Source organism: Ahaetulla prasina, chromosome 1 (genome assembly GCF_028640845.1).
Source record: "Ahaetulla prasina isolate Xishuangbanna chromosome 1, ASM2864084v1, whole genome shotgun sequence".
NCBI classification, from domain to species: Eukaryota; Metazoa; Chordata; class Lepidosauria; order Squamata; family Colubridae; genus Ahaetulla; species Ahaetulla prasina.
This window is the reverse complement of record NC_080539.1, coordinates 240,283,916-240,308,237: the sequence shown is the minus strand read 5'-3', so window position 1 is coordinate 240,308,237 and position 24,322 is coordinate 240,283,916. Positions and strand designations below refer to the sequence as shown.

General features: G+C 38.2%; 1 protein-coding gene across 9 annotated transcripts in view; it reads right to left on the bottom strand.

Annotated features, from left to right (window-relative positions):
• Nucleotides 1-24,322, bottom strand: part of NCKAP5 (NCK associated protein 5) — a 638,109-nt gene that overhangs the window by 159,193 nt on the left and 454,594 nt on the right. For all 9 annotated transcript variants that reach the window (XR_009156463.1, XM_058194176.1, XM_058194167.1 and 6 more), the window contains 2 exons: nt 23,993-24,031; nt 13,807-13,926 (listed from right to left, as the gene is read on the bottom strand). Coding sequence is in view for 8 of the 9 variants with exons in the window: in XM_058194176.1 (XP_058050159.1) it covers nt 13,807-13,926; nt 23,993-24,031 (159 nt within the window). In the remaining variant the exon portion in view is untranslated. The remainder of the gene's footprint in view (nt 1-13,806; nt 13,927-23,992; nt 24,032-24,322) is intronic.

Genomic DNA, 24,322 nt, shown 5'->3' with positions numbered 1-24,322 from the left:
AAATACGTTTTCAACTTGCGGCGAAAGGTCCGAAGATCAGGTACTTGGCGCAAGCCAGGGGGAAGTTCGTTCCAGAGGGTAGGAGCCCCCACAGAGGGGTAGTATGAGTACTATCCTAATTTACTTAATAATAGTCATTAATTTTGAAGCATCTACAATTACAAAAATAGTACTGCTATTGACAATACTATAAAATTTTGAGCAAGAATTAGGGCTGCTTGCACCAAGTCCAATATATACCAAATTTGCTGCTGTCTGTGGTGTACTTAGTCTCTTTTGAATACTTCATTTCTGTCCAAAAGTAAAGAGAATCCTAGGATTTTGATCTATTAAAGCTGATGGAAGCCTACATAATTATTTATCTTCTAATACCTACTAATTTTTAATGATATTTGAAGCTCAGGTCATACTCTAGGCAACCCACTCTATCTTATTTTGTCAGCTACTCAATAATTAATTGCCCCAGAAGAATTGCCATGTATAATATTGTCATGGAAGTAAGTTGCCTTTTTTCCGCTAGATTGCTAACTGTGTCCATTTAAATACAGTGTCCTCAAATGCTTAAGTTAATGTAAACTTTAGAAGTTGCTTCCAAAAATAAATTTTATTAAGGTCAAAAAGATCGACAGCAACCCATTCATAAGTGTAATTTCTCAATTGCATAATTGTAAGTTGGAACTGATCAACCTACAAAATCTGAATCTAGAACATGAGTTTCTGTTGAGCATTCATTCACTTTTCACGCATATTTGATCTTGAATACATGACACCACAAAATGCAGCTGCATTGCAGGACATGTCCCGTTTTTAAGTCTTGCAACATTCCTTCCTGGATGACTGCTTAAATTAGGTATAATCAGTGTTGCATCCCTATAAAAAGGGTAGAAGGAGAGAGTAAGTATCCCTATTTTCAGGTTTCCCACTCACCAGGGTGAATCTGACTTTCGGTGGGGATATTTCAGAGTCTGCCCAGCAACAATGCAGATGGCAGTGCACTGAACTGAGCCAGTATAAAGGCACAGAGTGCTTCCAGATGATAACATGAAAGAGAGAGGAGGCAGGGGTACAGCTGTCAGAGACATCAGCATATAAATGACTGGGTGTCTGGCCTCTATCCCGATCCCAAATCCGTTGTCAAATAGCTCTTTTAGCATTTTTAAAGACCAGTGTAAAAATAAATTCTGGGAGCAAACTGAAGGAAAAGAGTTTTATGACTAACAGTCTCCACCAAGCCTGCTCAGGCAAAGATAGGGCTTAAAGAGCTGTTCAATAAAACAGAAGCATATACTGGTCTCTAAGCCCAGAAACTGAAGATTTTCAGGGAACTGTTATTGGGGAACAGGAAACAGACCTCTCAGAAATTTTGTATAATAATCTGTAAGGGACTTGGAGGCAATAAGGCTAGCTTCTTTTTTTCATTGTGCAGCCAAGACATCCCTTTTGCTTCAAGAATGTTTAAAGATGCAGGAGCTTAATGCCTCTTTCATTTGTGGGGAAAAAAAATTGTGACCATATTTTTCTTTGTATGTTTAATGTAGTGTCGAAGGAGGGGAGGCAGAAAGAATTTTTTAGGATGGTACTGTATTCCCCATCAATGGATATAAAACTTATGGCTGGAAAAAAAACACTCTGATATTAGAAAAGAAGTTACAAAATAAAGTGCCTTACTTAACTTGGCAATGGTTGGGAGTTATTAGATGTAGTGCTTTTCTACATGTGTTCCTCACTGTATACAAATGTCTTAAAGTAGTTCCTTTTTGTTTCATTTCCTACTGTGATTGCTCTTTGCTGAGCTTGACTCATCTCTTTCTTCTCTTATAATGAGGAGCTTTCTTTGCTTTTCCAGTTCCTCTCTCTCTTGCTTGGCATGAGCAAAAAAAAAGGAACCATAGCCAGATTTCCTCCTCCCCCCAAGTCTTTTCTGTCTGATCCTACCCCTTAATTCTTCCTTCTCCATTTATTAGCACTCTGTTACAGCTATCCTGTGATCCAGAAAAAAGAAATAGGCACCTAATCAAGGACTTAAGAACTTGGCTGTTATTTTTGATTTGACTGATTTAGTCTTTCTTTGTCAAACTGAATCTCAATACCTTGCATTCTTCCCCTCTCTGCTCTTAGCCGCACGATGATCCTCCATCATCTGCCTCTGACTTCTTCCACCCTTTGGATTGATGGTTGCTCTCCTCTTCAGGATCTCAGCTATGATGATAATATTCCAACCACCACCATTTTCTCTTGGGTTTCTTTTGACCTTTCAATGCTTTGGAAATCTTCAGCCTCTTCTCCAAGGGCTAAGCATCTTGTCTAGTGTCATCTCAAGCCATTTTCATAAACAGCAGCAGCAGCAAGCAACAGCATCTAGTGTTAGTGGTTCCAATAATAATAGGCCCACACAAAAAAGCAATGGCAGAAACCAAGACATCCCTAAATTCTTGGCAAGAACTTGAAGCATATGAAGGCCAATCCCAGCTGAAGAACTATCAACTATGATTTCCCATTTTTTGTATATATAAAGCAATAGACAGCAAATGCTGACTTTGTAAAGAAGCTAAATAAACAGTGGACCACCTAGTTAGGTGATGCAAGTCAGTTTGACTGACTACAATGTCATAACAAAGTAGCAACAGTGGTGAATTGAAAGATCTGCAAAAATACCATTTTCCTCCAAGCAAACATTGGTGGGACTGCAAAATAGACAAAGTATTGTGTTTCCCTGAAGTATGACTTACTCCGAAAGTAAGTCCTAGCTTGATTTTTACATGTGCACCCAATATAAGCCCTACCCCCCAAAATAAGCCCTAATTAAGACCCGGCCCACTCCAGGGTGCACGGATAAAAATTAAGCTAGGGTGGGAATGTGGGGGGTGGAGTTGCCCTACTACTTACCTTTGGACAGTTGCAGCCAGGCCTCACACACCCCAACACCTGCCTTGCCAGCCTATTTCTTCTGCAGACAACGAGGCTTTTCTGAAAGTCTCTGTAGCTGATAACAGAGCTCTGGATCAATCCAGTACTCTATTATTGGCTGCAGAGACCTTCAGGAAAGCCTTGCTGGCCGAAGATGTTCCTGAAGGCCTCTGACAGTGAAAAGGAGGCTAGGGGTGATGCGTGCAAGTGAGGTGAGTCAATGGACGACAGGGTCTTATTTTCGGGGAAACATCCAAATAGAAAATTTGGATGCTAAAGTGCTCTGGGATTTTAGAATCCAACTAGACACCTGCCAGCGCCTAGATTCATTCTGAGAAAGATATGGGTGGTATCTAAATTTGATAGATAAATAAATAAATAAATAAATAAATAAATAAATACATACATACATACATACATACATACATACATACATACATACATACATACATAAATAACAACCCAGCTTTACAACTGTTGATAAGACAAAAAAAGCCAAAACGAAAGTCTGAATATGGACAATGCACTGCCTGGAAACAGAAGAGAAAGAATTGGACAAAATCACAAAATACAAAGATATGCAAACAGATGTAGAATAACTATGGCTAAAGAAAAACAAATATACTACCAATAGTAATAGGTGCCTTGAGTGAAATCCCAAAATACCTGGTGCACCACTTAAATAGCATTGGCACTGATAAAAATCACATTGTTGTATCTATAAAAATAGAAATGGCTTATATCTTGCAATGATACCTTTAATATTCAACATCATCTGATTATCTCAGACCCTTGGGAAAGCCTTGATATATAGAAAAAAAAAATGCCAAATATCTGGATGACTATGTGACCAACTAAAATTAGAGGTAGTATATTTGTCTGATCAGCGAAATTTCTTTTTTTGATGTTATTTTGTTTTACTTTTTATTTGAATATAGCTTGCCCAGAGCCATTTTGAAGCTGGGTAGTCTCTAAATCTAATAAATATATAAATAAATACTATGCATTCACCTTGACCCCTGAGATCAAAGATTTCCAATCTTTTCTGGAGGCACATTTCCTTTTTTGCCTAAGAAATACTAATTATTTTTGTTTTTTGTTTTCTTACAACTGGAGAGCAAATGACAAGAGAGGTAAGTTCTTTATCAATAGTTTTTATGTTTACACATTATAGTTTTTATTGCTATTACACATTAATGGAAAACCAAGATTTGGAACTAGTAATCAACACTCATTGCTCCTTTACAGCATGGTGGGTGATAAAAGATTCTACAGTTGAATTATGAGTTACTTGAAGCAGAGGACCAAATCAGTTGACTCTGCAGTAATTATTGATGAGTGGAATTGAAAATTTTCATACTTAGTATATTTATGTCTTAGTTGCATAACCTTTGGAATCACATCTTCAGTACACTGCCTTTGTAGTGATCAGCATCCAAATAAATGTTGGTCTTGCAGATGTAATTCTGAGGTGAAGGACAGGTGATCAATATCTGGGTAACATCCTATTCCAAAAGTAATTACTAATTTTAAAAGGTCATAGGATACTATTACATAGTCTATAATGCTGGCTCCAATCTCTGCTCAAAATATATTCCTCAGACTTTTCACTTCTCATCCTTCATTAAGAATAGTAAGATCCAAGTTGTTCACCTTCTAAGTTAAGTAATACTTCTCATAAATTTTAGACAGAAATTCATTTCCATCTCTTTCAGGGACTAGCCTGTTTCATCTTACACACAACTCTGCATCATTCCATTTCAATCAAGTATTTAAGTCCCCAATTGTAATCACAATCACTATTCTCTCTCTGTCTCTCTATCTCCCTCCCTCCTTCCCCCTTCCCCGTCTCCAATTTGTTCTAAAGATCTCAATTTTGAGAAAGCATACACTAAAACTGCAATGGCGCTAAAAGAGCATAAACATTGCAAAAATGAATGGCTTGGTAGCTGCAGGTCCAGGCCCAATGACGACACAGTGAAATCTAACTGAATCCAGTCCTTTATTTACCTATACCTAATGGACAGAATCTTGCCAGATTAAAGCTACAACCTTCTAACCTAATAGATATATCCTAAGAGATTCTAGGATGTGGATATCCTGAACTTCTTCCTTCCTCCCCCATCTTCTCATAAGATACTGCAGAGGATTAGCAACCTATCAGCAGAGCCATTTCTATGGAAAAATCTGGCATAATATGTACAATATATTAACTATTATTTAAACATATATTGTTGACTACCAACAACATGTCATGCATGCTGAAATATGGATAAAACTACAGTATTTAAGTAGCTGCAGTAAGGATACAGAGGCTGCTCAAGTTCTTTAAGATCTTTTCTGAAAAAGATATTTCAGAGCAGATGGATATTTTTATCAGTGAGTTAGCACTCAGAGGGAGGAACCATGACTGTGTAGTTTTTCCATGAGGATCTGCAGGGATATCTCAAGGAATCCTGCATAAAAGCCCTCAGATAAACTGCTGCTTCCACAGATTTTTGGAAATCAGCATATTAATAGCCAATATGGTAGGAAAACAGAAAAGGGAAAAAAATAAAGCTAACCCAAGACATTCTTTTGTACTTTCTCTGCCAATTCTCATTTCATTTGATGAAAAAGAATTTGCTTTGACATTTTTTTCAAAAAGGAAGAGAATTTTGGAGAAATTCTCTTAGGTGAAATGCGGCGTTCTTCCATTTAGTTATGAGATGATAAAATTACCTATAAGACTGTTATTTGGTTAAACCAAAATCAAAAGGGTGAGGGGAGGGAGGGGAGGTTAATTAAACCCTCTGGGAAAGCATCAAAAAGAAAAGCTCCCCACTGTTTTATTTCATTGCAGTGTTATCATTCCTTCCTTGAGAAATTGCTGGAAAATTTCTCTTTGCCCAGGAGAAAACTGGAGAAACCTTCCAGCCAATTCCTTTGCTTATAAATCTCCCATTCACTTCTTAAAATCTCACCAGTCATGTTTGGTGTTTCAAGTACAGAAAATTGAAGATGTTGATGGTAGACAAATGAGATTTTTTTTTCCAGTTCTTGCTCAAGGCTCGATATATGCTGTGAATTTTGTTCTCCTGATGTTTCTCTGAGAAGCTGAAATATTCCCAACCTTTCTGAAAGTGATTTTACATTTCTGCATATTCGAAGAATCTCAAAAGTACAGGGAAAGTGTATTAATTTAATCAAGAGGTCTGTGCTTATTTATATGGAACACATGATACCTCCATACAAAAAGAACAACCACAATAATAAAATAAAAATAATGTTTTCTTTGCCAAAACATGACATGTTAGAAACATACAACGCAACAGGCAACACCATAAAATAAGTTAAAAGCTTAACTCCAAGACAATAATCAAAGGAGTAGAATATAGTATATATTACAGATGGGAAGGTTAATCGCAGAGGCATCTCATGTAGTCACTGGAGCTGCTTCACCCAGATAAGATGCTGGCTTGAGGCAAAACCAAATAAAAATATTTCACTTTGGAAACATGCAGTATGTCAGGGTTCAGAATGCTTAGTTTGGAGAAAGGCTAGGCATTTTGGATCAGATTTTGGTTTATCTAATCTTCTCATGATGAGAATTAGATTTCCCTTGCGTGACATCTACTGCCAAAAATGGATGCTCCGAATTTCAAGGAATTAATGTGCCAATCTGCACAATCAAATCCCAGAGATAAATACAAATGTTTCTCTTTCAATATTTTCAAACACTGTGATGTTGTCAGCGTCTCTCTATGTGTGCATGTGTGGTTGAATGTCTGTGGATCAGTGGGTGATGGTGAAAAATGTATGACACTGACATTTTTTTAACTACATTAATGATAAAAACCTTTGAACTTGTTGCAGAAAACATTCCTGGCATAAAATTGATCTAGGGTAATATTATTATTTTTTTCTTTCATCTAGTTACAGGGAACACAAATGAGAGTGTGGGGGGGGAAAGAAGGTACCAACATCCATCTATCAAAGGAAGAGGCTGTACACTCAAATTCTTGGGGTTACACCTTTTCAGAACTAAGAATGGAAATTATGTTCTCATCTTTTTTATTGTGAACTTTGCTCTGAAGCTGAATGTGCCAAAAATGAGTAATGCAAGGAACTATTTCTCACAAGATTACTTCTCCTCAGCTATGAGATTTAAAAGAAAGAGATAAAAGAAAACGAAATTGCTGCTTTACGCTGAATGTGTATCTGTGTATATTTATACACACACAGACACACACACAGAGAGAGTTAGCAGTGTTGTCTTTTTTTCAAACCAATGATCCATAGCTCTTCTTTTTGGTTTACTGAGGCAAGGGAGTTATTAGTCTTTTTGTTCAATGTGGACAATACACATGTATTTTCAAGGTGTTCTGTAGGATATAATTTGTTTCTACATCCTTCCTGTGGGTGCAATAAATACAGCACTAAACTTCATGGAAGCTAGTGAGATAAACTAAATTAGAACACAGGGAATCCTCGACTTACAACCATTACCGTATATACTCGAGTATAAGCCGAGTTTTTCAGCACGTTTTTTGTGCTGAAAAACGTCCCCTCGGCTTATACTCGAGTATATACGGCTTATACTCGAGTTTTTTTTTTTTTTTTCACATTATACCGGATGGTGCAAACTTGGCGGGCTTTTGCATTAGCGCGGGGAAGCCCTGCCGGTGCAGTGAGAGGGCGGGGCGGGGGAGCCGCCAGCCTTCTCGGCTGAGGGAGGGAGGGTTTCCCCGACCGGTAGCTGCCTCATTTCCCACCCTCGGCTTATACTCGAGTCCCCAGTTTACCCCAGTTTTTTGGGGTAAAATTGGGGACCTCGGCTTATACTCGGATCGGCTTATATTCGAGTATATACGGTAGTTTAGTGACTGTTCAAAGTTACAACGGCACTATTAAAAAAAGGGACTTATGACTGTTTTGCACACTTAATGATTGTCGCAGCAGCCTTATGATCACGTGATCAAAATTTGGACATATATCAACTGGCATGTATTTATGGTTGCAGTGTCCCGGGGTCATGTGATCACCTTTTGCGACCTTCTGATATGCAAAAGCAACAGGGCAGCTCTGTACGGTGTAATAACTAAACAACTACACTAATTCATGTACCAGCTGTGGCAAAAAAGGTTATGAAATAGAGCAAAATTCACTTAACAGCTTGCTTAACAATGGGAATTTTGGGCTCAATTGTGGTTGTAAAGCGAGGACTATCTGCACCAGAATAAGGAATAAGAACACAGATAGTAAGAACTGGAACAGAAAGACAGAGAAAAAAACCTAAAAACTAAAATAAATCACAATGGGACAAACTCTCTCCAGACAGTATCATGAAGCAATACCATTGGAACCAACAACATAACCTGAAAGGCATTGCTAGAAAATCCTAGTATAACTCCTGTGTATTCAAGGTATATTCACAATGTTTTAGGCATGCTGTGGTTCCAAGAATTTGATGAGACAATAGAGTCAAATTTAAATTAACAATTTTTTTTGTGTTAAAAATGACAAGAGTTTGGTTCAAAATCATTTAATGGATATATTAAACCTACACTAGACAAGCATTATGCCATTCAAACAACCATGTGTTGAGAACCAATAAATATGAGCAAATGTTGAATTCATAAAATTTTAAGAGTATATAATAATATCATTTTAACTTTAAAGAAACATGATGAAGAAATGTAAATGGTGTACACCAATAAATACTGCATTATGTAAATATAGGCATTTCATCAGTTTCATCAGAAATTGTAAAGAAATTAAAACTGTTTATACAATGTTTATTAGAGATACCTTATTTCAAAATTGTAAAATTTACTGATCTCTGTTTACAGGTCATACAAATCTATATCTAAGGAGGCAGGTTTTATACATATTTGGTGGTGCTCTAAAATCTTACTTTATCTGGGATATTCTTCAGGAAAAAGGTTTACTTGCCACTAGTTTTATTTAACTGTATAAAAACTGTGTGAAACAATAGCTTACTAAATATGTATTAGTAAGAGTAGAGTGGCTATTAACAATTAAATTGCAGAAGATAATTGACTTCTATTGATTTCTTCACAGAGAAATTGTATTAAAATAACTGGTTTATTATGATACATTAGTTCAGTTTTGGCTATGATTTCTGTAGGGATAATTTGATTATATATTAAACATTGGGTCTCATTTATAACTTGGCCGACAGCTAGAGTCCCTTATGCTACTTTTTTGCAATCAAACTTCATATTGTTATGTCTTTGTCCTATAAAGGTAAGAAAAATTGTGCTGATTTAATTACCATGTGCTGTGTATCTTGATCGTATGTCTTGATTTTGTGTTATCAGTGCTATGCTACTGTAACAGGTATTTTTAAAAAGATGTCTCGATGAATAATGAACATTTTATAGTTAAGAGACTTTCTTAGGAATGTAGAAATATCCTAGGCCATAGTGACTTTACTGTTCACAGAAGAAATTAGTTAAAATCCATGCTTTCTCTAGTTTTTCCCCCTAGGCAGAATTCAAAATAATGTTAATGATTTCCATGTCACATTGGTCTTTCGGACAAGATTATTTGAAAGAATCTTGTCCCTATCCTCAGTTTTAATATCACTTAACGAGAATTTCTGCTGGTCCAGTCAGCCCACTGCATAATCCATATCCAAGTTAACTTGATGCCAGACTTTGCTCTCTTTGCCAAAGATGGTCATAATTTATCAGTAAAGCCATTTCTCTCTTAAAAGCTGTTTGGCCCATATGCGGAATTTCCATTTACTGACACTAATTTCAGACAACTCATTGTATTGGTGTTATCCGTTTTTATTCTAAGTTTTGTTATTTTATTACATTTTTCTTATTTTATCCACACTGAGAACTATCTGGAGGTCTAGATTAGGATGAGGAGGGGGTAGCTGCCTTCAGCTCTCCTTGCAGCTACAAACTAATCAGGATAAAATCCTGTTCTAGAGCATTTGGATGCAAATCAGAATCAATACAGGACTATATCAGTGAAAAAACTGGCCTCATATGAGGGAACTTCTTTTGTTCATAGCCTTCTCTCTGCCTTGCTTTAGAAAGCTATACAAAACTCTTGTTTAAATAGCAGAACAACAGAATTGGAAGGGACCTTGGAGGTCTTCTAGTCCAACACCCTGCTTATGCAGAAAACCCTATATCATTTCAGAGAAATGGTTGTCCAATCTCTTCTTTAAAACCTCCAGTGATGGAGCCCCCACAACTTCTGAAGGCAAGTTGTTCCACTGATAAACTGTTCTAATTGTCAGGAAATTTCTCCTTATTTCTAGATTTGTTGTCTTCCTTGATTAGTTTCCATCCATTGCTTCTTATCCTGCCTTCAGGTACTTTGGACAATAGGTTGACACCTTCTTCTTTGTGGCAGCCCCTCAAATATTGGAACACTGCTATAGTGTCACCACTAGTCCTGTTGATATTTGAATACACTTTGTTTCTTTTTATGCTTAGCAAGTTACTGTTATATTCCTTTTTCTTTTACTTGTTTCTGACTTTTTTTTTTTTGAATTCTCTAGTTAGGACAACATCTCCCCTTTAAGCCTTTTCCTTCATTTTTTTTCTGAACGACCAAACAATAATCCATTTGTATTATCTTGTACTGCATGTGCTGCATTTTCTGTGCTTTATAAATACTGAGTGATTATGGTGTCTATTAGCTGTTGCTATTATTCATCTGGAGTCAATTACTACGTACAAACACCACTTCTAAAATCGAGCACAAATAAACAAAACGAGCAAATATAATAAAACAATATAAACACAATAAAAAGATGTAAAAACAGCTGTACATTTCAGTAGAACCAAGGCAGCCTTAAAAAGGACCATTAAGTAGACAGACTGCCAGAAAACCTGTGCCAGATACCAACACTCCACCATCAACATTACAAACAGTTGCGCTTCCCTGAGGAGAGAATTTTATGTGTCTTCTCTCCAGATATCACTAAGGTAGCTAATCCAAATACGTTTCAGTCCACATTTTTCACCTATCACTCAAACAGAAGAATGAGGGCAATGAAAAACAAGGAATGAAAGGGCAGACACAAAATTAACCCAGTTTCTCACAGTTATGACAAAATATGGAACATACACCTCCGGGTGGTCAAATCAATAAGATAAACAGAAAAGAAGTTTTATCTGGAGAATTTAGTTTTAGTTTTTTTAAAATTCAACCCAAGAAAATGGCAGAAGCAATTAGGTCTTGGGACTCTGTCCATTTGCAGGATAATTCTCCAAATTTGGCAGTATGGGAAGGCAACAACAACAACACAGACTAAAAATGAGCCAGATCTGGCCAGGAAAAGAAAAACAAAACAAAACCCTAGCATATCCTAATGGGAGAGGCAATCTGGGCCAATGCATGCCTGTCTTCCTTCCTTCCTTCCTTCCTTCCTTCCTTCCTTCCTTCCTTCCTTCCTTCCTTCCTTCCTTCCTTCCTTCCTTCCTTTTCATATGGGTCACATAATGGCTATTATCCAAGATTTAGAAAGAATTCCAGAAGCAACGTTCTGCAATATCTTCCCTAATCGGTTTCATTTTTTTACTCTCTTCTGATATTGTACGTTTTTTTCCCTACAGAGGTATATTAAAAATTATTTCTAATTTTTTTAGATAGAATTGTGCAAGGAAGCAGGTTTATGATGTGCTTGGGTTATTAATATACACCTATCACTCTCATTCTAAAATCAATGGCTTCCATGCGTTTTCACTATAAAAAAAAGTTTGGATAAATCCAAACCTAGTCCCTCTAATTAGAGAGGTATAGAATGAAACCTCTCTGCTTTCATGGTGAGACAGTGCACATGCAATTGGTGCATCTTATTTTGTTTGGTGACATACACATTCAGTTGGAATATGGGATGCATAAAAAGGTTCACTTTTCCTTGCGTCATTTCTGAATGAACATTCATGCGGCTGCTGTCCCTGAAAGCATCACTACATCAGTGGTGGCAGTGGACTTTTCTGAGTCAGTTTCTGAACCTCCAGCCATTAGTTTGGGACAATAAGCATGAACCCATTTTCACCTCGTCCAATCTTTAACAGCCTTTAGATACTGAGAAAGGGACACAACTGCATGTCCTGGTGTGCCAGAGATGGCAGCTGATACAGATAATCCCTTGCCAATGAATACTCTCCCCTGATGATTATGGAGGGGAGGGCTAAGCCACACCACAGAGCACTCAAAGATTCATCCTCTCCCTCCCCACAACTACTGACCGAAGCCAGACAGTAGTAGAACCCCTGCAACACAGAATCACCCTCCTCATTCCTTTCAGTTGGCTCAGAAGGATTCCCTTGTTGACGGTACTAAATGCAAACAAGGGAGCCCACAGGACCAGTAGCGATACATTCCTCTCTTCTGGTCCCAACACTAACCTTTTATTCATTTTATGCACAAAGGGAGATCCAGCTGCAAGGATGTCATTGTGTAATATTGATGACTTTTGCTTATTTTAAACTGTACAAATATGATATTTAGAAAGCAATGCTCTTCTTTTTCTTCGTATAACTTTCTATCATATGAATGAACCCATTGATATGGAAAACATAGAGCTAAATCCAAGGATGGTTTTGTGTTACCATAAAGCACTTCTGTTTGTCTAAGTCATGACATCTTTTATTTTTCTTATGTCTTCTAACTTCTACATCCCTTTGCTCTATAACAATGGTAGTCAACCTGGTCCCTACCGCCCACTAGTGGGCATTCCAGCTTTCATGGTGGACGGTAGGGGTTACACAAAGGAGTATTACAGGAGCTACTGAAGCACTTTCCTTTTTTTAATTTAATTGACTTTTTAAAAAAAAATTCATAGCATTATTTAAAAACATTTTCATTAGGTTTTCATAAAATTCCCCGTGACAATTTAAACTTCTGAAAATATACTATTTGCATCGCCCGCGTATAAGTTTAGTTCACGTTATGTAAGTGAAACTAAATGGCGCTATAGTGCGACCGCAAACAAAAGAGCCTTGCCCCAGAATAGCTCACACATCTCCCCCAACACCACCCAGCTGCAACAGACAAGCAGAGCTGGTAGCTGGTGCCCCCCCAAACCCAATCCACAATGCGCGAGAGGCATGCACAGACGATGCTACACGGCGCATTACTGTGGAACCAGTGGGTGGTTAGAAAATTTTACTACTAACAGAGATACAAAAGTGGGCGGTAGGTATAAAAAGGTTGACTATCCCTGCTCTATAACATGTTTTTTTGTGGAAATCTCCCCTAACCTTTGGAAAACTTGCAATGAAAAAGGAAAATCAGAGTTCAAGCAAAACTGATCACAGAAGTTAGATGAGGGAAGGTTACCACAGGATACACCTCATCTACACAAGATTTCAGATAAATCATCTGTTTCTCTGGAAATCTAGACTTTAATCCAATTACTTCATGAGATTACATGATGGAAGTATTTTGCCCCCTGGAAGATAGTTATTCTGCTTCTTTATTACAGCAAAGTGTCTAACAGAGTAATGCATTTTCATCTCTCTTTTTCTTTGTGTACACAGGTAGTCCTTGTTTAGCAACCACAACAGGGACCAGCAACTCAGTTGTTAAGGAGTGGTTGCTAAGTGAAACTGTGCTTAGGATCTACCTTCAGCTTTGCTTTGCTTTACAGTCTTGGATTGTTGTAAAGTTAGTTTTTCATCACTGTCATAACACTAAACCGCAAATGGACATTAAACATGGAAGTCCTAGGCGATCTGGACTCTCCATTTCAAATGCAATACAGCAGCTTTCAAAAGCCATGTTCTTGTAATTTACTGTATCTAAAAAAATGTCATTTTTTAAAATTGGCTTTACCATTTACTATCCATTTTTAGGCAATTTCAATCAGGATAAAACTGTAATATATATGAATAAAAAACATTTATTTACAAATAAGTTTACCTGAAACAGTATGCTAGATGTTGGTTTCACTCTTTGCTGGAATAGCACATTTAGTGTTTGGTTTTGTTGTTCCAGGTCAAAAACTCTTGTTTTCAACTTCAAGCATTCCTCTCTCAAATCCTAGAACAAAAAGAAAATGGCATAAGTAATAAGATAACAACATCTGACCACAAAAATTATGGCAATACTAGAATACACTTAATATTTATATACATACATACACACATACATACGGTATATATATTTGTGTGTGTTTGTATATGGGTTTATGTATATGTGTGTGTGTGTGTGTGTGTGTGTGTGTGTGTGTGTGTGTGTGTGTATGTAGGTCTTTGGTTATTCGGGTTATTCGGCTTCATGTTTCTGTGAGCAAAGCTTTGCTCACAGAAGCATGAAGCTGAAAACACCAGCCTGAAGATGATGAGTGAGACCTCATCGAAACGTCGCCAAGATACTCTCAACCTTACACAGGAAAAGACCCAAAAATGCCAAGACCTACATACCTATACCCGTGAAAACCTATGAAAACACACACACAGACACACACAGACACACACATGTATGTATATATGTATAGTTTCAGCACTAGTATGTCTCAATGATGTTTAAAATGTGACTTTCTGAAACAGATAAACGTTTTAAACTTGTTCTTAAGGTGTTAATAGTCTTTCTTTACTCACTACTTTACTTACTTCTACCTTTGCTTACATCTATCCTAAAACTAATCCCAGTTGTTCAAGGATATTTTTGCCAGGTGAGTGTATAAAACTGTTTTGATGATTTCTGCTATGTCTATATTCACAAGAATAAATTCAATAAAATATAAATTATTATATGTTAAATTATTACTTCCCCATAAGGAACAGTGATCTAGAAGTATTCTTATATAATGCTGAGTGTTGGAGAAAGACAAGCAAAGTAAGTTTATATTTCATCCCAAATAAAAATGGGAAAAACAAACCAATGCAGGTGAAAAGAAGATAAAAGCTACACTGAGCAGAGGTAGCTATATTTGACATGAGAATATTATACAGTTTCTCTTAACCTCTGCATTATAAATCAACCAGCACTGGCATATATCTATCCCTTCTCCATTGATGCCTCCCTGTGAAACTTTAAATCTTCAGTGAGGAATATTAGTTACCTTAATATTCCAATGAAATCTGAAAAATTATAGTCCACAAAAGCCAGCTATTGTGAAGATATACCAGCAAGTCAATGAATCATTCTCCCCCCCCACAACCTCCATCCCTCTCCAACCTCTTATGTGGGCCAGGACAATATAGGACATAGCCTATGGGAACAATTTATATTTCCAATGGATGGGGGTTCTTTTAATATATCTGGGAAATCTGTAGTGGATGAGATGGAGTAAAAGGAATTTTGCTGAAATTACAATAACATTTTCCAACAAATAATTCTGGTTAAATAGCACCAAAAATGAAGATTCAAATGCTTATAGGAAAAATAGGACATTTGGAGTCACTGGGCATTGCTGCTTAGCTTATGTAGAAAATTTTAAACCATTGTCAAGCATCAACAACAAGGGCAAGCAAAGAAATACATGCCTATATGCTGTTGCTCTATATATGGCCGTGATCGCAAATCTATGGCGATGTTCTGTCCTCCCTCGCCTCCATCTGAGCGATGGCTTAATTAGCCGGCACTATCCGCTCTGGCAGCAAAATAGCGACCCTCTGCCAAGTGTCTCTGTTATCTCCCTCGACGCCAATGAGTCACCCAGGAACAAACAGTACTTCAGGTCTTAGTTAAGCAGTTAATTGCCTGCTACGAAGAGGCACAGCAGCTCTTGCTGCCTTTATATCCTGTGGGGTGTGGCTCCATGACTCAGCACTTCCTAGGCTTGCCCCACCCCTGCTTCTGTTGTTCCTGCCTCTCCTGCCTATAAAACCTAGGGTCCATCCAGGCCTGATTGCCATCAGCTGGGTTTAGAGGTATGGCTGGGGAGGGGGAAGAGTCAGGGGACGGAGGCCTCGTTATCTCTTCCACGTGGCCTGCCTCTGGCTCCTGGAGCTGAGCTCCTCCATATCTTATTCCAAGGTAAGTCCTGATGGCCTTCCCCCTCACTTTCCAAGTCACTTTCTGGCAGGAGGCCCGGCTCGGGGGGCGCAGACACAACAGGCACGTGTACCACAGGTATACCTCTCTGTGGGCATGCCAGCTGTCGCCCCAGCCCAGCTCCACCATGCATGTGGCATGCCACTTGCTGGCCAGCTGGTTTTCAGGTCTCTGCTGCGCATGCACGGGGGCCGGGGTGCATATGCAGGGGGCTCTCGCATTGTATTTTGGGGATTCGCGCACATGCATCCCCCATGGTTCCTGCACCAACCTGAAAGCCAAAACAGGGTGTGGGGGCACATGTGCATGGGAGTGGGATGCATGTGCAGGGGGGCAGGATGCACACATAGGGGGTGCTCACATTGCATTTTGGGGTTGTGCGTGCACACAGACACGCTTTGGCCACTCAGCACCAAAAAGGTTACCCATCATTGATATATGGCATGTAAATGTCTTAAACTTGAGAACAGACACATTGCTTATCTTTCTATAGTTTATTTTTGGAAGCATGCATGATCGAAAAGAACAATGTTTAGCTCCGTCTGTGTGTGTTCATTAACAATCTTAACAAGATATTAGAAGCACATAAGCCAGCGGAATTAGAATGTGGAAGAATCTGAAATAACCCAAGTGTTTGCCTTTTCTTGTGCTGTGTCAAAGCCAGCATGATGGGGGGGGAGGAATAACACAATTCTATTAAGAGATAGCCAGAAAAAACATAGCTTAGCTTTAATTCAAAGTTAACATTGAATGAACTAAGAAATCATTTTGCCTGCACGCATTACGAGGGCAGTGCTTATTTAAAATACCCCTAAGGCTAACCAAGTTATATATTCTCTGCCTACTAAAGTGACAAGGAAGCAATGATATTTTATTTGAAGTGCAGCACAATTCTAAATCCTTTAATTCAGCAAATAGATGCTCTGGTAATAACTGCATCAACTCAGGCCTCACATGGAGAACTATTATAGGTATTCTGTTTAAGCAAGCAAAAGCGCTAATGCCACTTCTTAAGGAGTTTCTAACAAATAAGATACGGAGGAGCTAGTGGCGAAAATTAAGATTGAAAACCACAGACTTCAAAGGAATAAATGTTTTATGAGACCTGGGAATTCAGACTAACAGACTGAGCAACACCACCCATGTATCATTTTAAAAACCCAAGTGTTGACCTCACTTGTTCCTAGATTTAAAGTTAAATTAAAATTTGACTGACTAGATCAGTGTTTCTGAACTTTGGCAACTTCAGGATGTACAGGTAGTCCTCCACTTATGAGTACAATTGAGCCCAACATTTCTGTTGCTAAGGGAGACATTTGTTAAGTGAATTTTGTCCCATTTTACGATTTTTTCTGGCTACAGTTTTTAAGCGAATCACTGTAGTTGTTAAGTGAATCTGATTTCCCCCTTTGATTCTGCTTCTTAGAAAGTTGCAAAAAATGATCACATGATTCTAGGACATTGCAACAGTCATAAATACATGCCAGTTGCCAAGTGTACCAATGTTGACCATGGGGACGCCACAATGGCTGTACGTGTCATTTTTTTCAGTGCCATTGTAACTTCGAACGGACACTAAATAAGCTCTTGTAAGTTGGGGACTATCTGTATAGACTTCAATTCTCAGCACTGAACTATGTAAAATTAGAAGTCTAGATATCTTAAATCATAACAGACTTGTAAGTGGATCACAAGCTTCCTAACAAACAGGAAGCAGCAGGTGAAGCTAAGCAAGATCATATCAAATACCTGTACAATTAGCACAGGGGCCCCCCAAGGCTGTGTGCTCTCCCCACTTCTCTTCTCTCTGTATACCAATGACTGCATCTCCAATGATCCATTTGTTAAGCTACTGAAGTTCGCAGATGACACAACAGTGATTGGTCTCATTCGAGACAATGACGAATCCGCATATAGACAAGAGGTCGAACGACTAGCCTTGTGGTGCAACCAAAACAATCTGGAACTGAACACACTCAAAACCGTAGAAATGGTGGTAGACTTTAGGAAAAACCTTTCCATACTTCCACCTCTCACAATACTTGACAACACAGTATCAACAGTAGAAACCTTCAAATTTCTGGGTTCTATCATATCGCAAGATCTCAAATGGACAGCTAACATCAAAAACATCATTAAAAAAGGACAACAAAGAATGTTTTTTCTGCGACAACTCAGTAAGCTCAAACTGCCCAAGGAGCTGCTGATCCAGTTCTACAGAGGAATTATTGAGTCTGTCATTTGCACTTCTATAACTGTCTGGTTCGGTTCTGCAACCCAACAAGAAAAACACAGACTTCAGAGGATAATTAGAACTGCAGAAAAAATAATTGCTACCAACCTGCCTTCCATTGAGGACCTGTATACTGCACGAATCAAGAAGAGGGTCGTGAAAATATTTGCAGATCCCTCGCATCCTGGACATAAACTGTTTCAACTCCTACCCTCAAAACGACGCTATAGAGCACTGCACACCAGAACAACTAGACACAAGAACAGTTTTTTCCCGAAGGCCATCACTCTGCTAAACAAATAATTCCCTCAACACTGTCAGACTATTTACTGAATCTGCACTACTATTAATCATTTCATAGTTCCCATCACCAATCTCTTTCCACTTATGACTGTATGACTATAACTTTTTGCTGGCAATCCTTATGATTTATATTGATATATTGACCATCAATTGTGTTGTAAATGTTGTACCTTGATGAACGTATCTTTTCTTTTATGTACACTGAGAGCATATGCACCAAGACAAAATCCTTGTGTGTCCAATCACACTTGGCCAATAAAATTCTATTCTATTCTATTCTATTCTATTCTAACAGAAGAGATGGATGGATGGCTTACACTTTTTTCTACAATAAGAACAGTGTTTCTCCTCTATAACAACCCCATGGGTCGGTTTGGCTAAGAGAAACTAGAGAAAGTCTAGTTCAACACCAGAATCACTAAACCACATGGGCTCAAAAAATTGGATTACTTGCAAATGTATGAATGGTGCTTTCTGAGCTTGGCTGTTTTGTTGCAGATGTTTCATTATCCAAACTAGGTTAACATCATCAGTGCATTAATGATGTTACCTATTTTGGGTAATGAAAGGTCTCAAGAAAACTACTAAGCTTAGAGAGGACCTCTCATTTGAACTCTTTACTACAAATATTCTTCTTTAAATCTATATATTTCCTTCTCAAAATTGAGTTCACTAAAGGAATTCCATGTCTTACAAAGAACAGTCATATCCAACTTGCCTATTTTAAACTATAAATTTAATCTCAATCGTTCAATGACCTTGATAAATCTCTCAAGTTTTTGCTCTCTCAGTTGATACGATCTTCTGGTTTTAAGAAAAACCAGAAAGTCCACTTGCCTGTTGAAAACTCACCTTTGGGACAACCATGATCTGGATGACTGAGAATCTCCATAGACAATAAAAGAAAAGGTAAAGGTTCCCCTCGAACATATCTGCTAGTCGTTCCCGACTCTAGGGGGTGGTGCTCATCTCCGTTGCAAAGCCAAAGAGCCAGCACTGTCTGAATGCATCTCCGTGGTCATGTGGCCAGCATGACTAAATGCCAAAGATGCATGGAACACTGTTACCTTCCCACCAAAAGTGGTCCCTATTTATCTACTTGCATTTTTTACGTGCTTTCGAACTGCTAGGTTGGCAGAAGCTGGGACAAGTAACAGGCGTTCATCCCGTTACATGGCAATAGGGATTAGAACCGCTGAACTGCCGACCTTTCGATCGACAAGCTCAGTGTCTTAGCCACTGAGCCACCGCATCCTTCCATAGACAATAATTTGATACAATTTTGGGCTATTTGTACTTCATTCATTAAACCATTATTTAATTAAATTTAATTTATATAAATAATAAATTATCAAAAGTACACTATCAAAAGTATCCTGTAAGTATCCACATACGATCAGTGTTCCTGCATGGTATTATTCTTAGTGAGAGTTGTTCAGATTCCTTCTGTATTTATAAAGTCCCTCTGGGGTATCATCTCTTGGTGACATGACTTGTTCTGTCTTAAGTGTAATGTAGTAGAAGACTTATCTGTTTACTGGATCTTACTTGGATTAGTATAGAAGTCATTTGTGATTGACCCCCAAAGCAGAATTTCCTATTTACTGTACAGTTTTTCGTTCTTGTCCTTTCGAATAAATGCTCTCAGTCCAGATAGCATTAAAAGGGCTGTAAGAGTTAACATTCATTAACATTTAGAATGCTTTGTGTTTCCCCTTCAAGATATTAAATTAGCTAGTGTTACTCAGCCAAGGCTGTGTATCTGTCAAATTTTGTCAATATCAAGCAAATCACTCCATTAAACGCATTTTAATCTATATTCTTGGTCCACTCACAGAGTTCTTAGAACCTGTGGCTCTTGCATCTTCTGATAATGACAAAAAGAGCAGTTATGGGGGAAAAATTAATCCTAAAGGTGCTATAATTATATTATGAGAATATTATCTCACATTTCTTCATTGTTTTTTTGTTTTGGTTGCTTTGTAGTTTTGAAAAAGGAAGGATGATGTTTTTCAGTAAGATAATGTTATATTGAGAAGAACACAAGCACAAAGACACCCTCACAGAAAGCGTTGTTACTTTGTAGAATGCTAATCTAATTCTTGTAGGTTCTTGAATTCAAGATTTGTACCAATGGTGAAATCCAATTTTTTTTACTACCGGTTCTATGGACATGGCTTGATGGGCATGGTTTGGTGGGCGTGGCAGGGGAAGGATACTGCAAAATCTCCATTCCCTCCCCACTCCTGTGGGAAGGATATTGCAAAATCTCCATTCTCACCCCACTCTGGAGCCAGCCAGAGATGGTATTTGCCGGTTCGCCGAACTACTCAAAATTTCCACTACCGGTTCTCCAGAACTTGTCAGAAGCTGCTGGATTTTACCCCGATTTGAACAGCAGATACAAACGGAATGCATTTTTGATTTTTCCTGGGACTGGTTCATTTGTTTCCTTAATGTTTCATAGATACTATGGAGTTAAAACATGAAAGCATCTTTTAACTCCCTAATATCTATGAAACATTAAGGAGACAAATGAATCACTGTGAGAATTGGGTAAAACCCCTTACTCAAAGTCCCACATACTCTTGAATGCTTAGTGTTAGTGCATCCCATTTCCTGAAAGCACATGGAGGCATTTGCTGACAACATTTCCATTGGCACACCTGCCACATGGAGTTTTGAAAAGGGCCAGAAAAAAATAATTACAAAGCAAAAAATGTATTCCAAATCCAAAAATGCTAAAAAAGGAGGGAGGGAGGGAGGTACAGATGTGATAAAGTATAAATAGAATATTATTTGTTTAATTATTTATGGTGAATTAACTCCATCATTCAGCCAATTACAGTCATTTCATGAGAAGTTGGGTTGATTACTGGCAATCCATTTAGACAGTATAGATGAAATATCCTACGATTGAAGCTGAACTCCTGGTGACTACATAGATAAAGCCATGTAGCTTTCTTGGCAAGTGTGAAGAAATTATTTGTCCTCAGCCTTCTTCCAGGATATTTCTTCCAGTCTTGCTTGTAAACTGGTTGATTTTCCATCTAAATACTAATTAGCTCAAGCCTTGCTTAGCATCCTAAAATTAGCTATGTTCTGCCATCTAGTTGAGTATTTAGAGAACACAGATTGGTTTCAACTCACAACCACAAAGGGACAGGATAGTCAGAGTTAAGCAGTGTAAACATTAAGTGAGGCATCATGTGATTGCATCCAATTTTTCTGCAGTCAATAGGTGGAGACATCATGTGACCACAACTTGCTACTGTCCCTACCAGCTTTTCCATTGATGTTGCTTATTGGAAGCTGGCTGAGAAATTCGCAAATGGCAGTCACATGACCCTGGGACACGGCTTCCATTGTAAATATGCAATGGCTGCCAAGTACCTATATCATAATCATGTGACCATGAGGATGCTGTGTTGTAAACACAAGGACCAGACATAATTTCTTTCAGTGCAGTCGTAATTTAGAATGACCGCTAAAGAAATGGTCATACACTAAGGACTACTTTTACCTAGGCTTGCATCATATGTTCCAAATAAAAAAACAATCAAATTGCCATAGGCTCCCTGAAAATATGATATACAAGAAAAATACTTCACTCTGTTTTCAAACTGTGGGCCAAGAAACCATCACTAGACAATCTCCTTGACAAACTGCCACCACCATTCCCTCTGCAACTTTCAATTATGCCAAGACACTAATAGGAGCTCCAAAACATATTGCTGGATATAGAAATAGCAATAGCACTTAGGCTTATATACCGCTTCATAGTGCTTTACAGCCTCTCTATGCAGTTTACAGCAGGGGTGTCCAAACTTGGCCCTTTGGAGAGTGGTGGACTTCAACTCCCAGAATTCTCCAACTAGCAACTTGCTTAAATTTATAGCTTATGCTGGCTGGGGAATTCTGGGAGTTGAAGTCCACCACTCTCCAAAGGGCCAAGTTTGGACACCCCTGGTTTACAGAGTCAGCATATGGACCCCAACAATCAGGGTTTTCATTTTACCCACCTCAGAAGCAGGGAAGGGAGAGTCAACCTTCAACTGGTGAGACTCGAACTGCTGGCAGTTGGCAGAATTAGAATAGAATAGAATAGAATAGAATAGAATAGAATAGAATAGAATTTTTATTGGCCAAGTGTGATTGGACACACAAGGAATTTGTCTTGGTGCATATGCTCCAAGATTAGCCTGCAATACTGCATTCTAACCACTGAACCACCACAGCTCTTTATAGATTCACATGGGAACAGAATTGGGTGGAACAAAATTGGGTGGAAGGTTAAGCTATAGCATGCAAAACTGTAGGGAAGGGAACATTTTCAAGGAAAAAAAAGAACAAGGAAGTCCGGTTGCCTTTTGGAAAAAGCACCTTTGGAACAACCATGGCCTGGATAATTAAGAATCTCCATAGAGAAATGGCAAGGTCCTCTTCCAGAAGAATAAGCTCAGTCTTGTTGGGAAACAAGAAACTCTAGGTAAAGATGGATCAAAGTTTTGGCAGGCAAAGGAAAGGGCTAAGTCCCCTTTTTCCCTGTTCCGGGGAAAAAGAGATAAACCCACACTGGAAATGTGGTTTATGCTGCTTCTCATGCCACCATTGTTTTGCTTTGATTTTTAACCCTAGAGCAGTGTTTCTCAAACTTCACAACTTCAAGATGTGAGGACTTCAGTTCCTAGAATTCCCCAGCCATCATGGGTTATACTTGCCAAGTCTTAAAGTCTGAAAAGCACTGCCCTAGAGCATATCTTGGTATGCGCAGCTCTCTCTGAATCAGAAATTTTTTTGCTCAAATCCAATTGTAAGAACTCTGACTCAAGTCTTGTTAATTAGACTGAGTGAAAAGACTGAAGATCAAGGGCAGGAGGTGTGGTCAAAGGAAAGGAAAAATGTTTCCACTCAGTCTCAACCAATTAGAATGAAGTGAATACCATCTATGGATTGTCTGAGTGGTGCACTGGAAAAAGACTACACACATATAAGCTGGGAGAAAGGTGAGAAAACTCAATTAATGTTGCACAGCAGCTCCAACCAAATTGGCTATCTCCAAGGTGCAACTCAAGAAAACTAAAAACAGCTGCATGTCTCATTACATGTGTAGGGATTTGGCTGTCTGTAGCCCTAAGTATAAATGAACATGTTAAGCAAAGTAATCAGTTGTTCCAAATCTGTAAGAATGGCGTCACCTAGTATATACAAAAATAGGATCATATTCTAATGCTATATATCACCAGTGATAAACTTATTTAATGTAACACTCCCAAATATGGATGAGATTTCAGGTCCAGCTTAACTTGAAGTAATCTTGTAAGTTAAGTCTGCTCAATTGCTGAGAGCATTCTGCATACTCCACAGGGTTTTATCAGCAGGAAGACACTGCTTTTGTGTTGGTTGAAATAAATTCTTAATCTTTATTCAATGGCCTAAGAAGGATAATCAAAGGGATTCCTAGTGACTCAATGCAATATATCATCATGTTCAATTTACTGGACAAAAAAGGTTGATAATTTTAGTTAAGTATTATTTTTTTCGACACCACAGAGAAAATAAATGACTTACCTTCTGAGTAAGCAGCGCTTGTACAACCTGGTTGGCTACCTACAGAAGAAATAATCATAGCTGAGAATTACTTTTCATAATTGGGGGGGGGGGAATTAAACCCTCCTAACTTCCATAAAAACTGAGATTCTACTTTTTTTTTTAATTTCAAAACTTGGTAGTTTTTTAAATGACCCCTCAACACAACGTTTTTCACCCTGCAAAGTGAAAGTGGTAGAACCAATACAGACCAGGAGCCAAACTATATATAAGTCAATTGCTTTAAAGAAAGAAATAAGCATTTCTGTCCTCCATATGGAAAAGGTAGCCCTGAATGTACCAAAATAATAA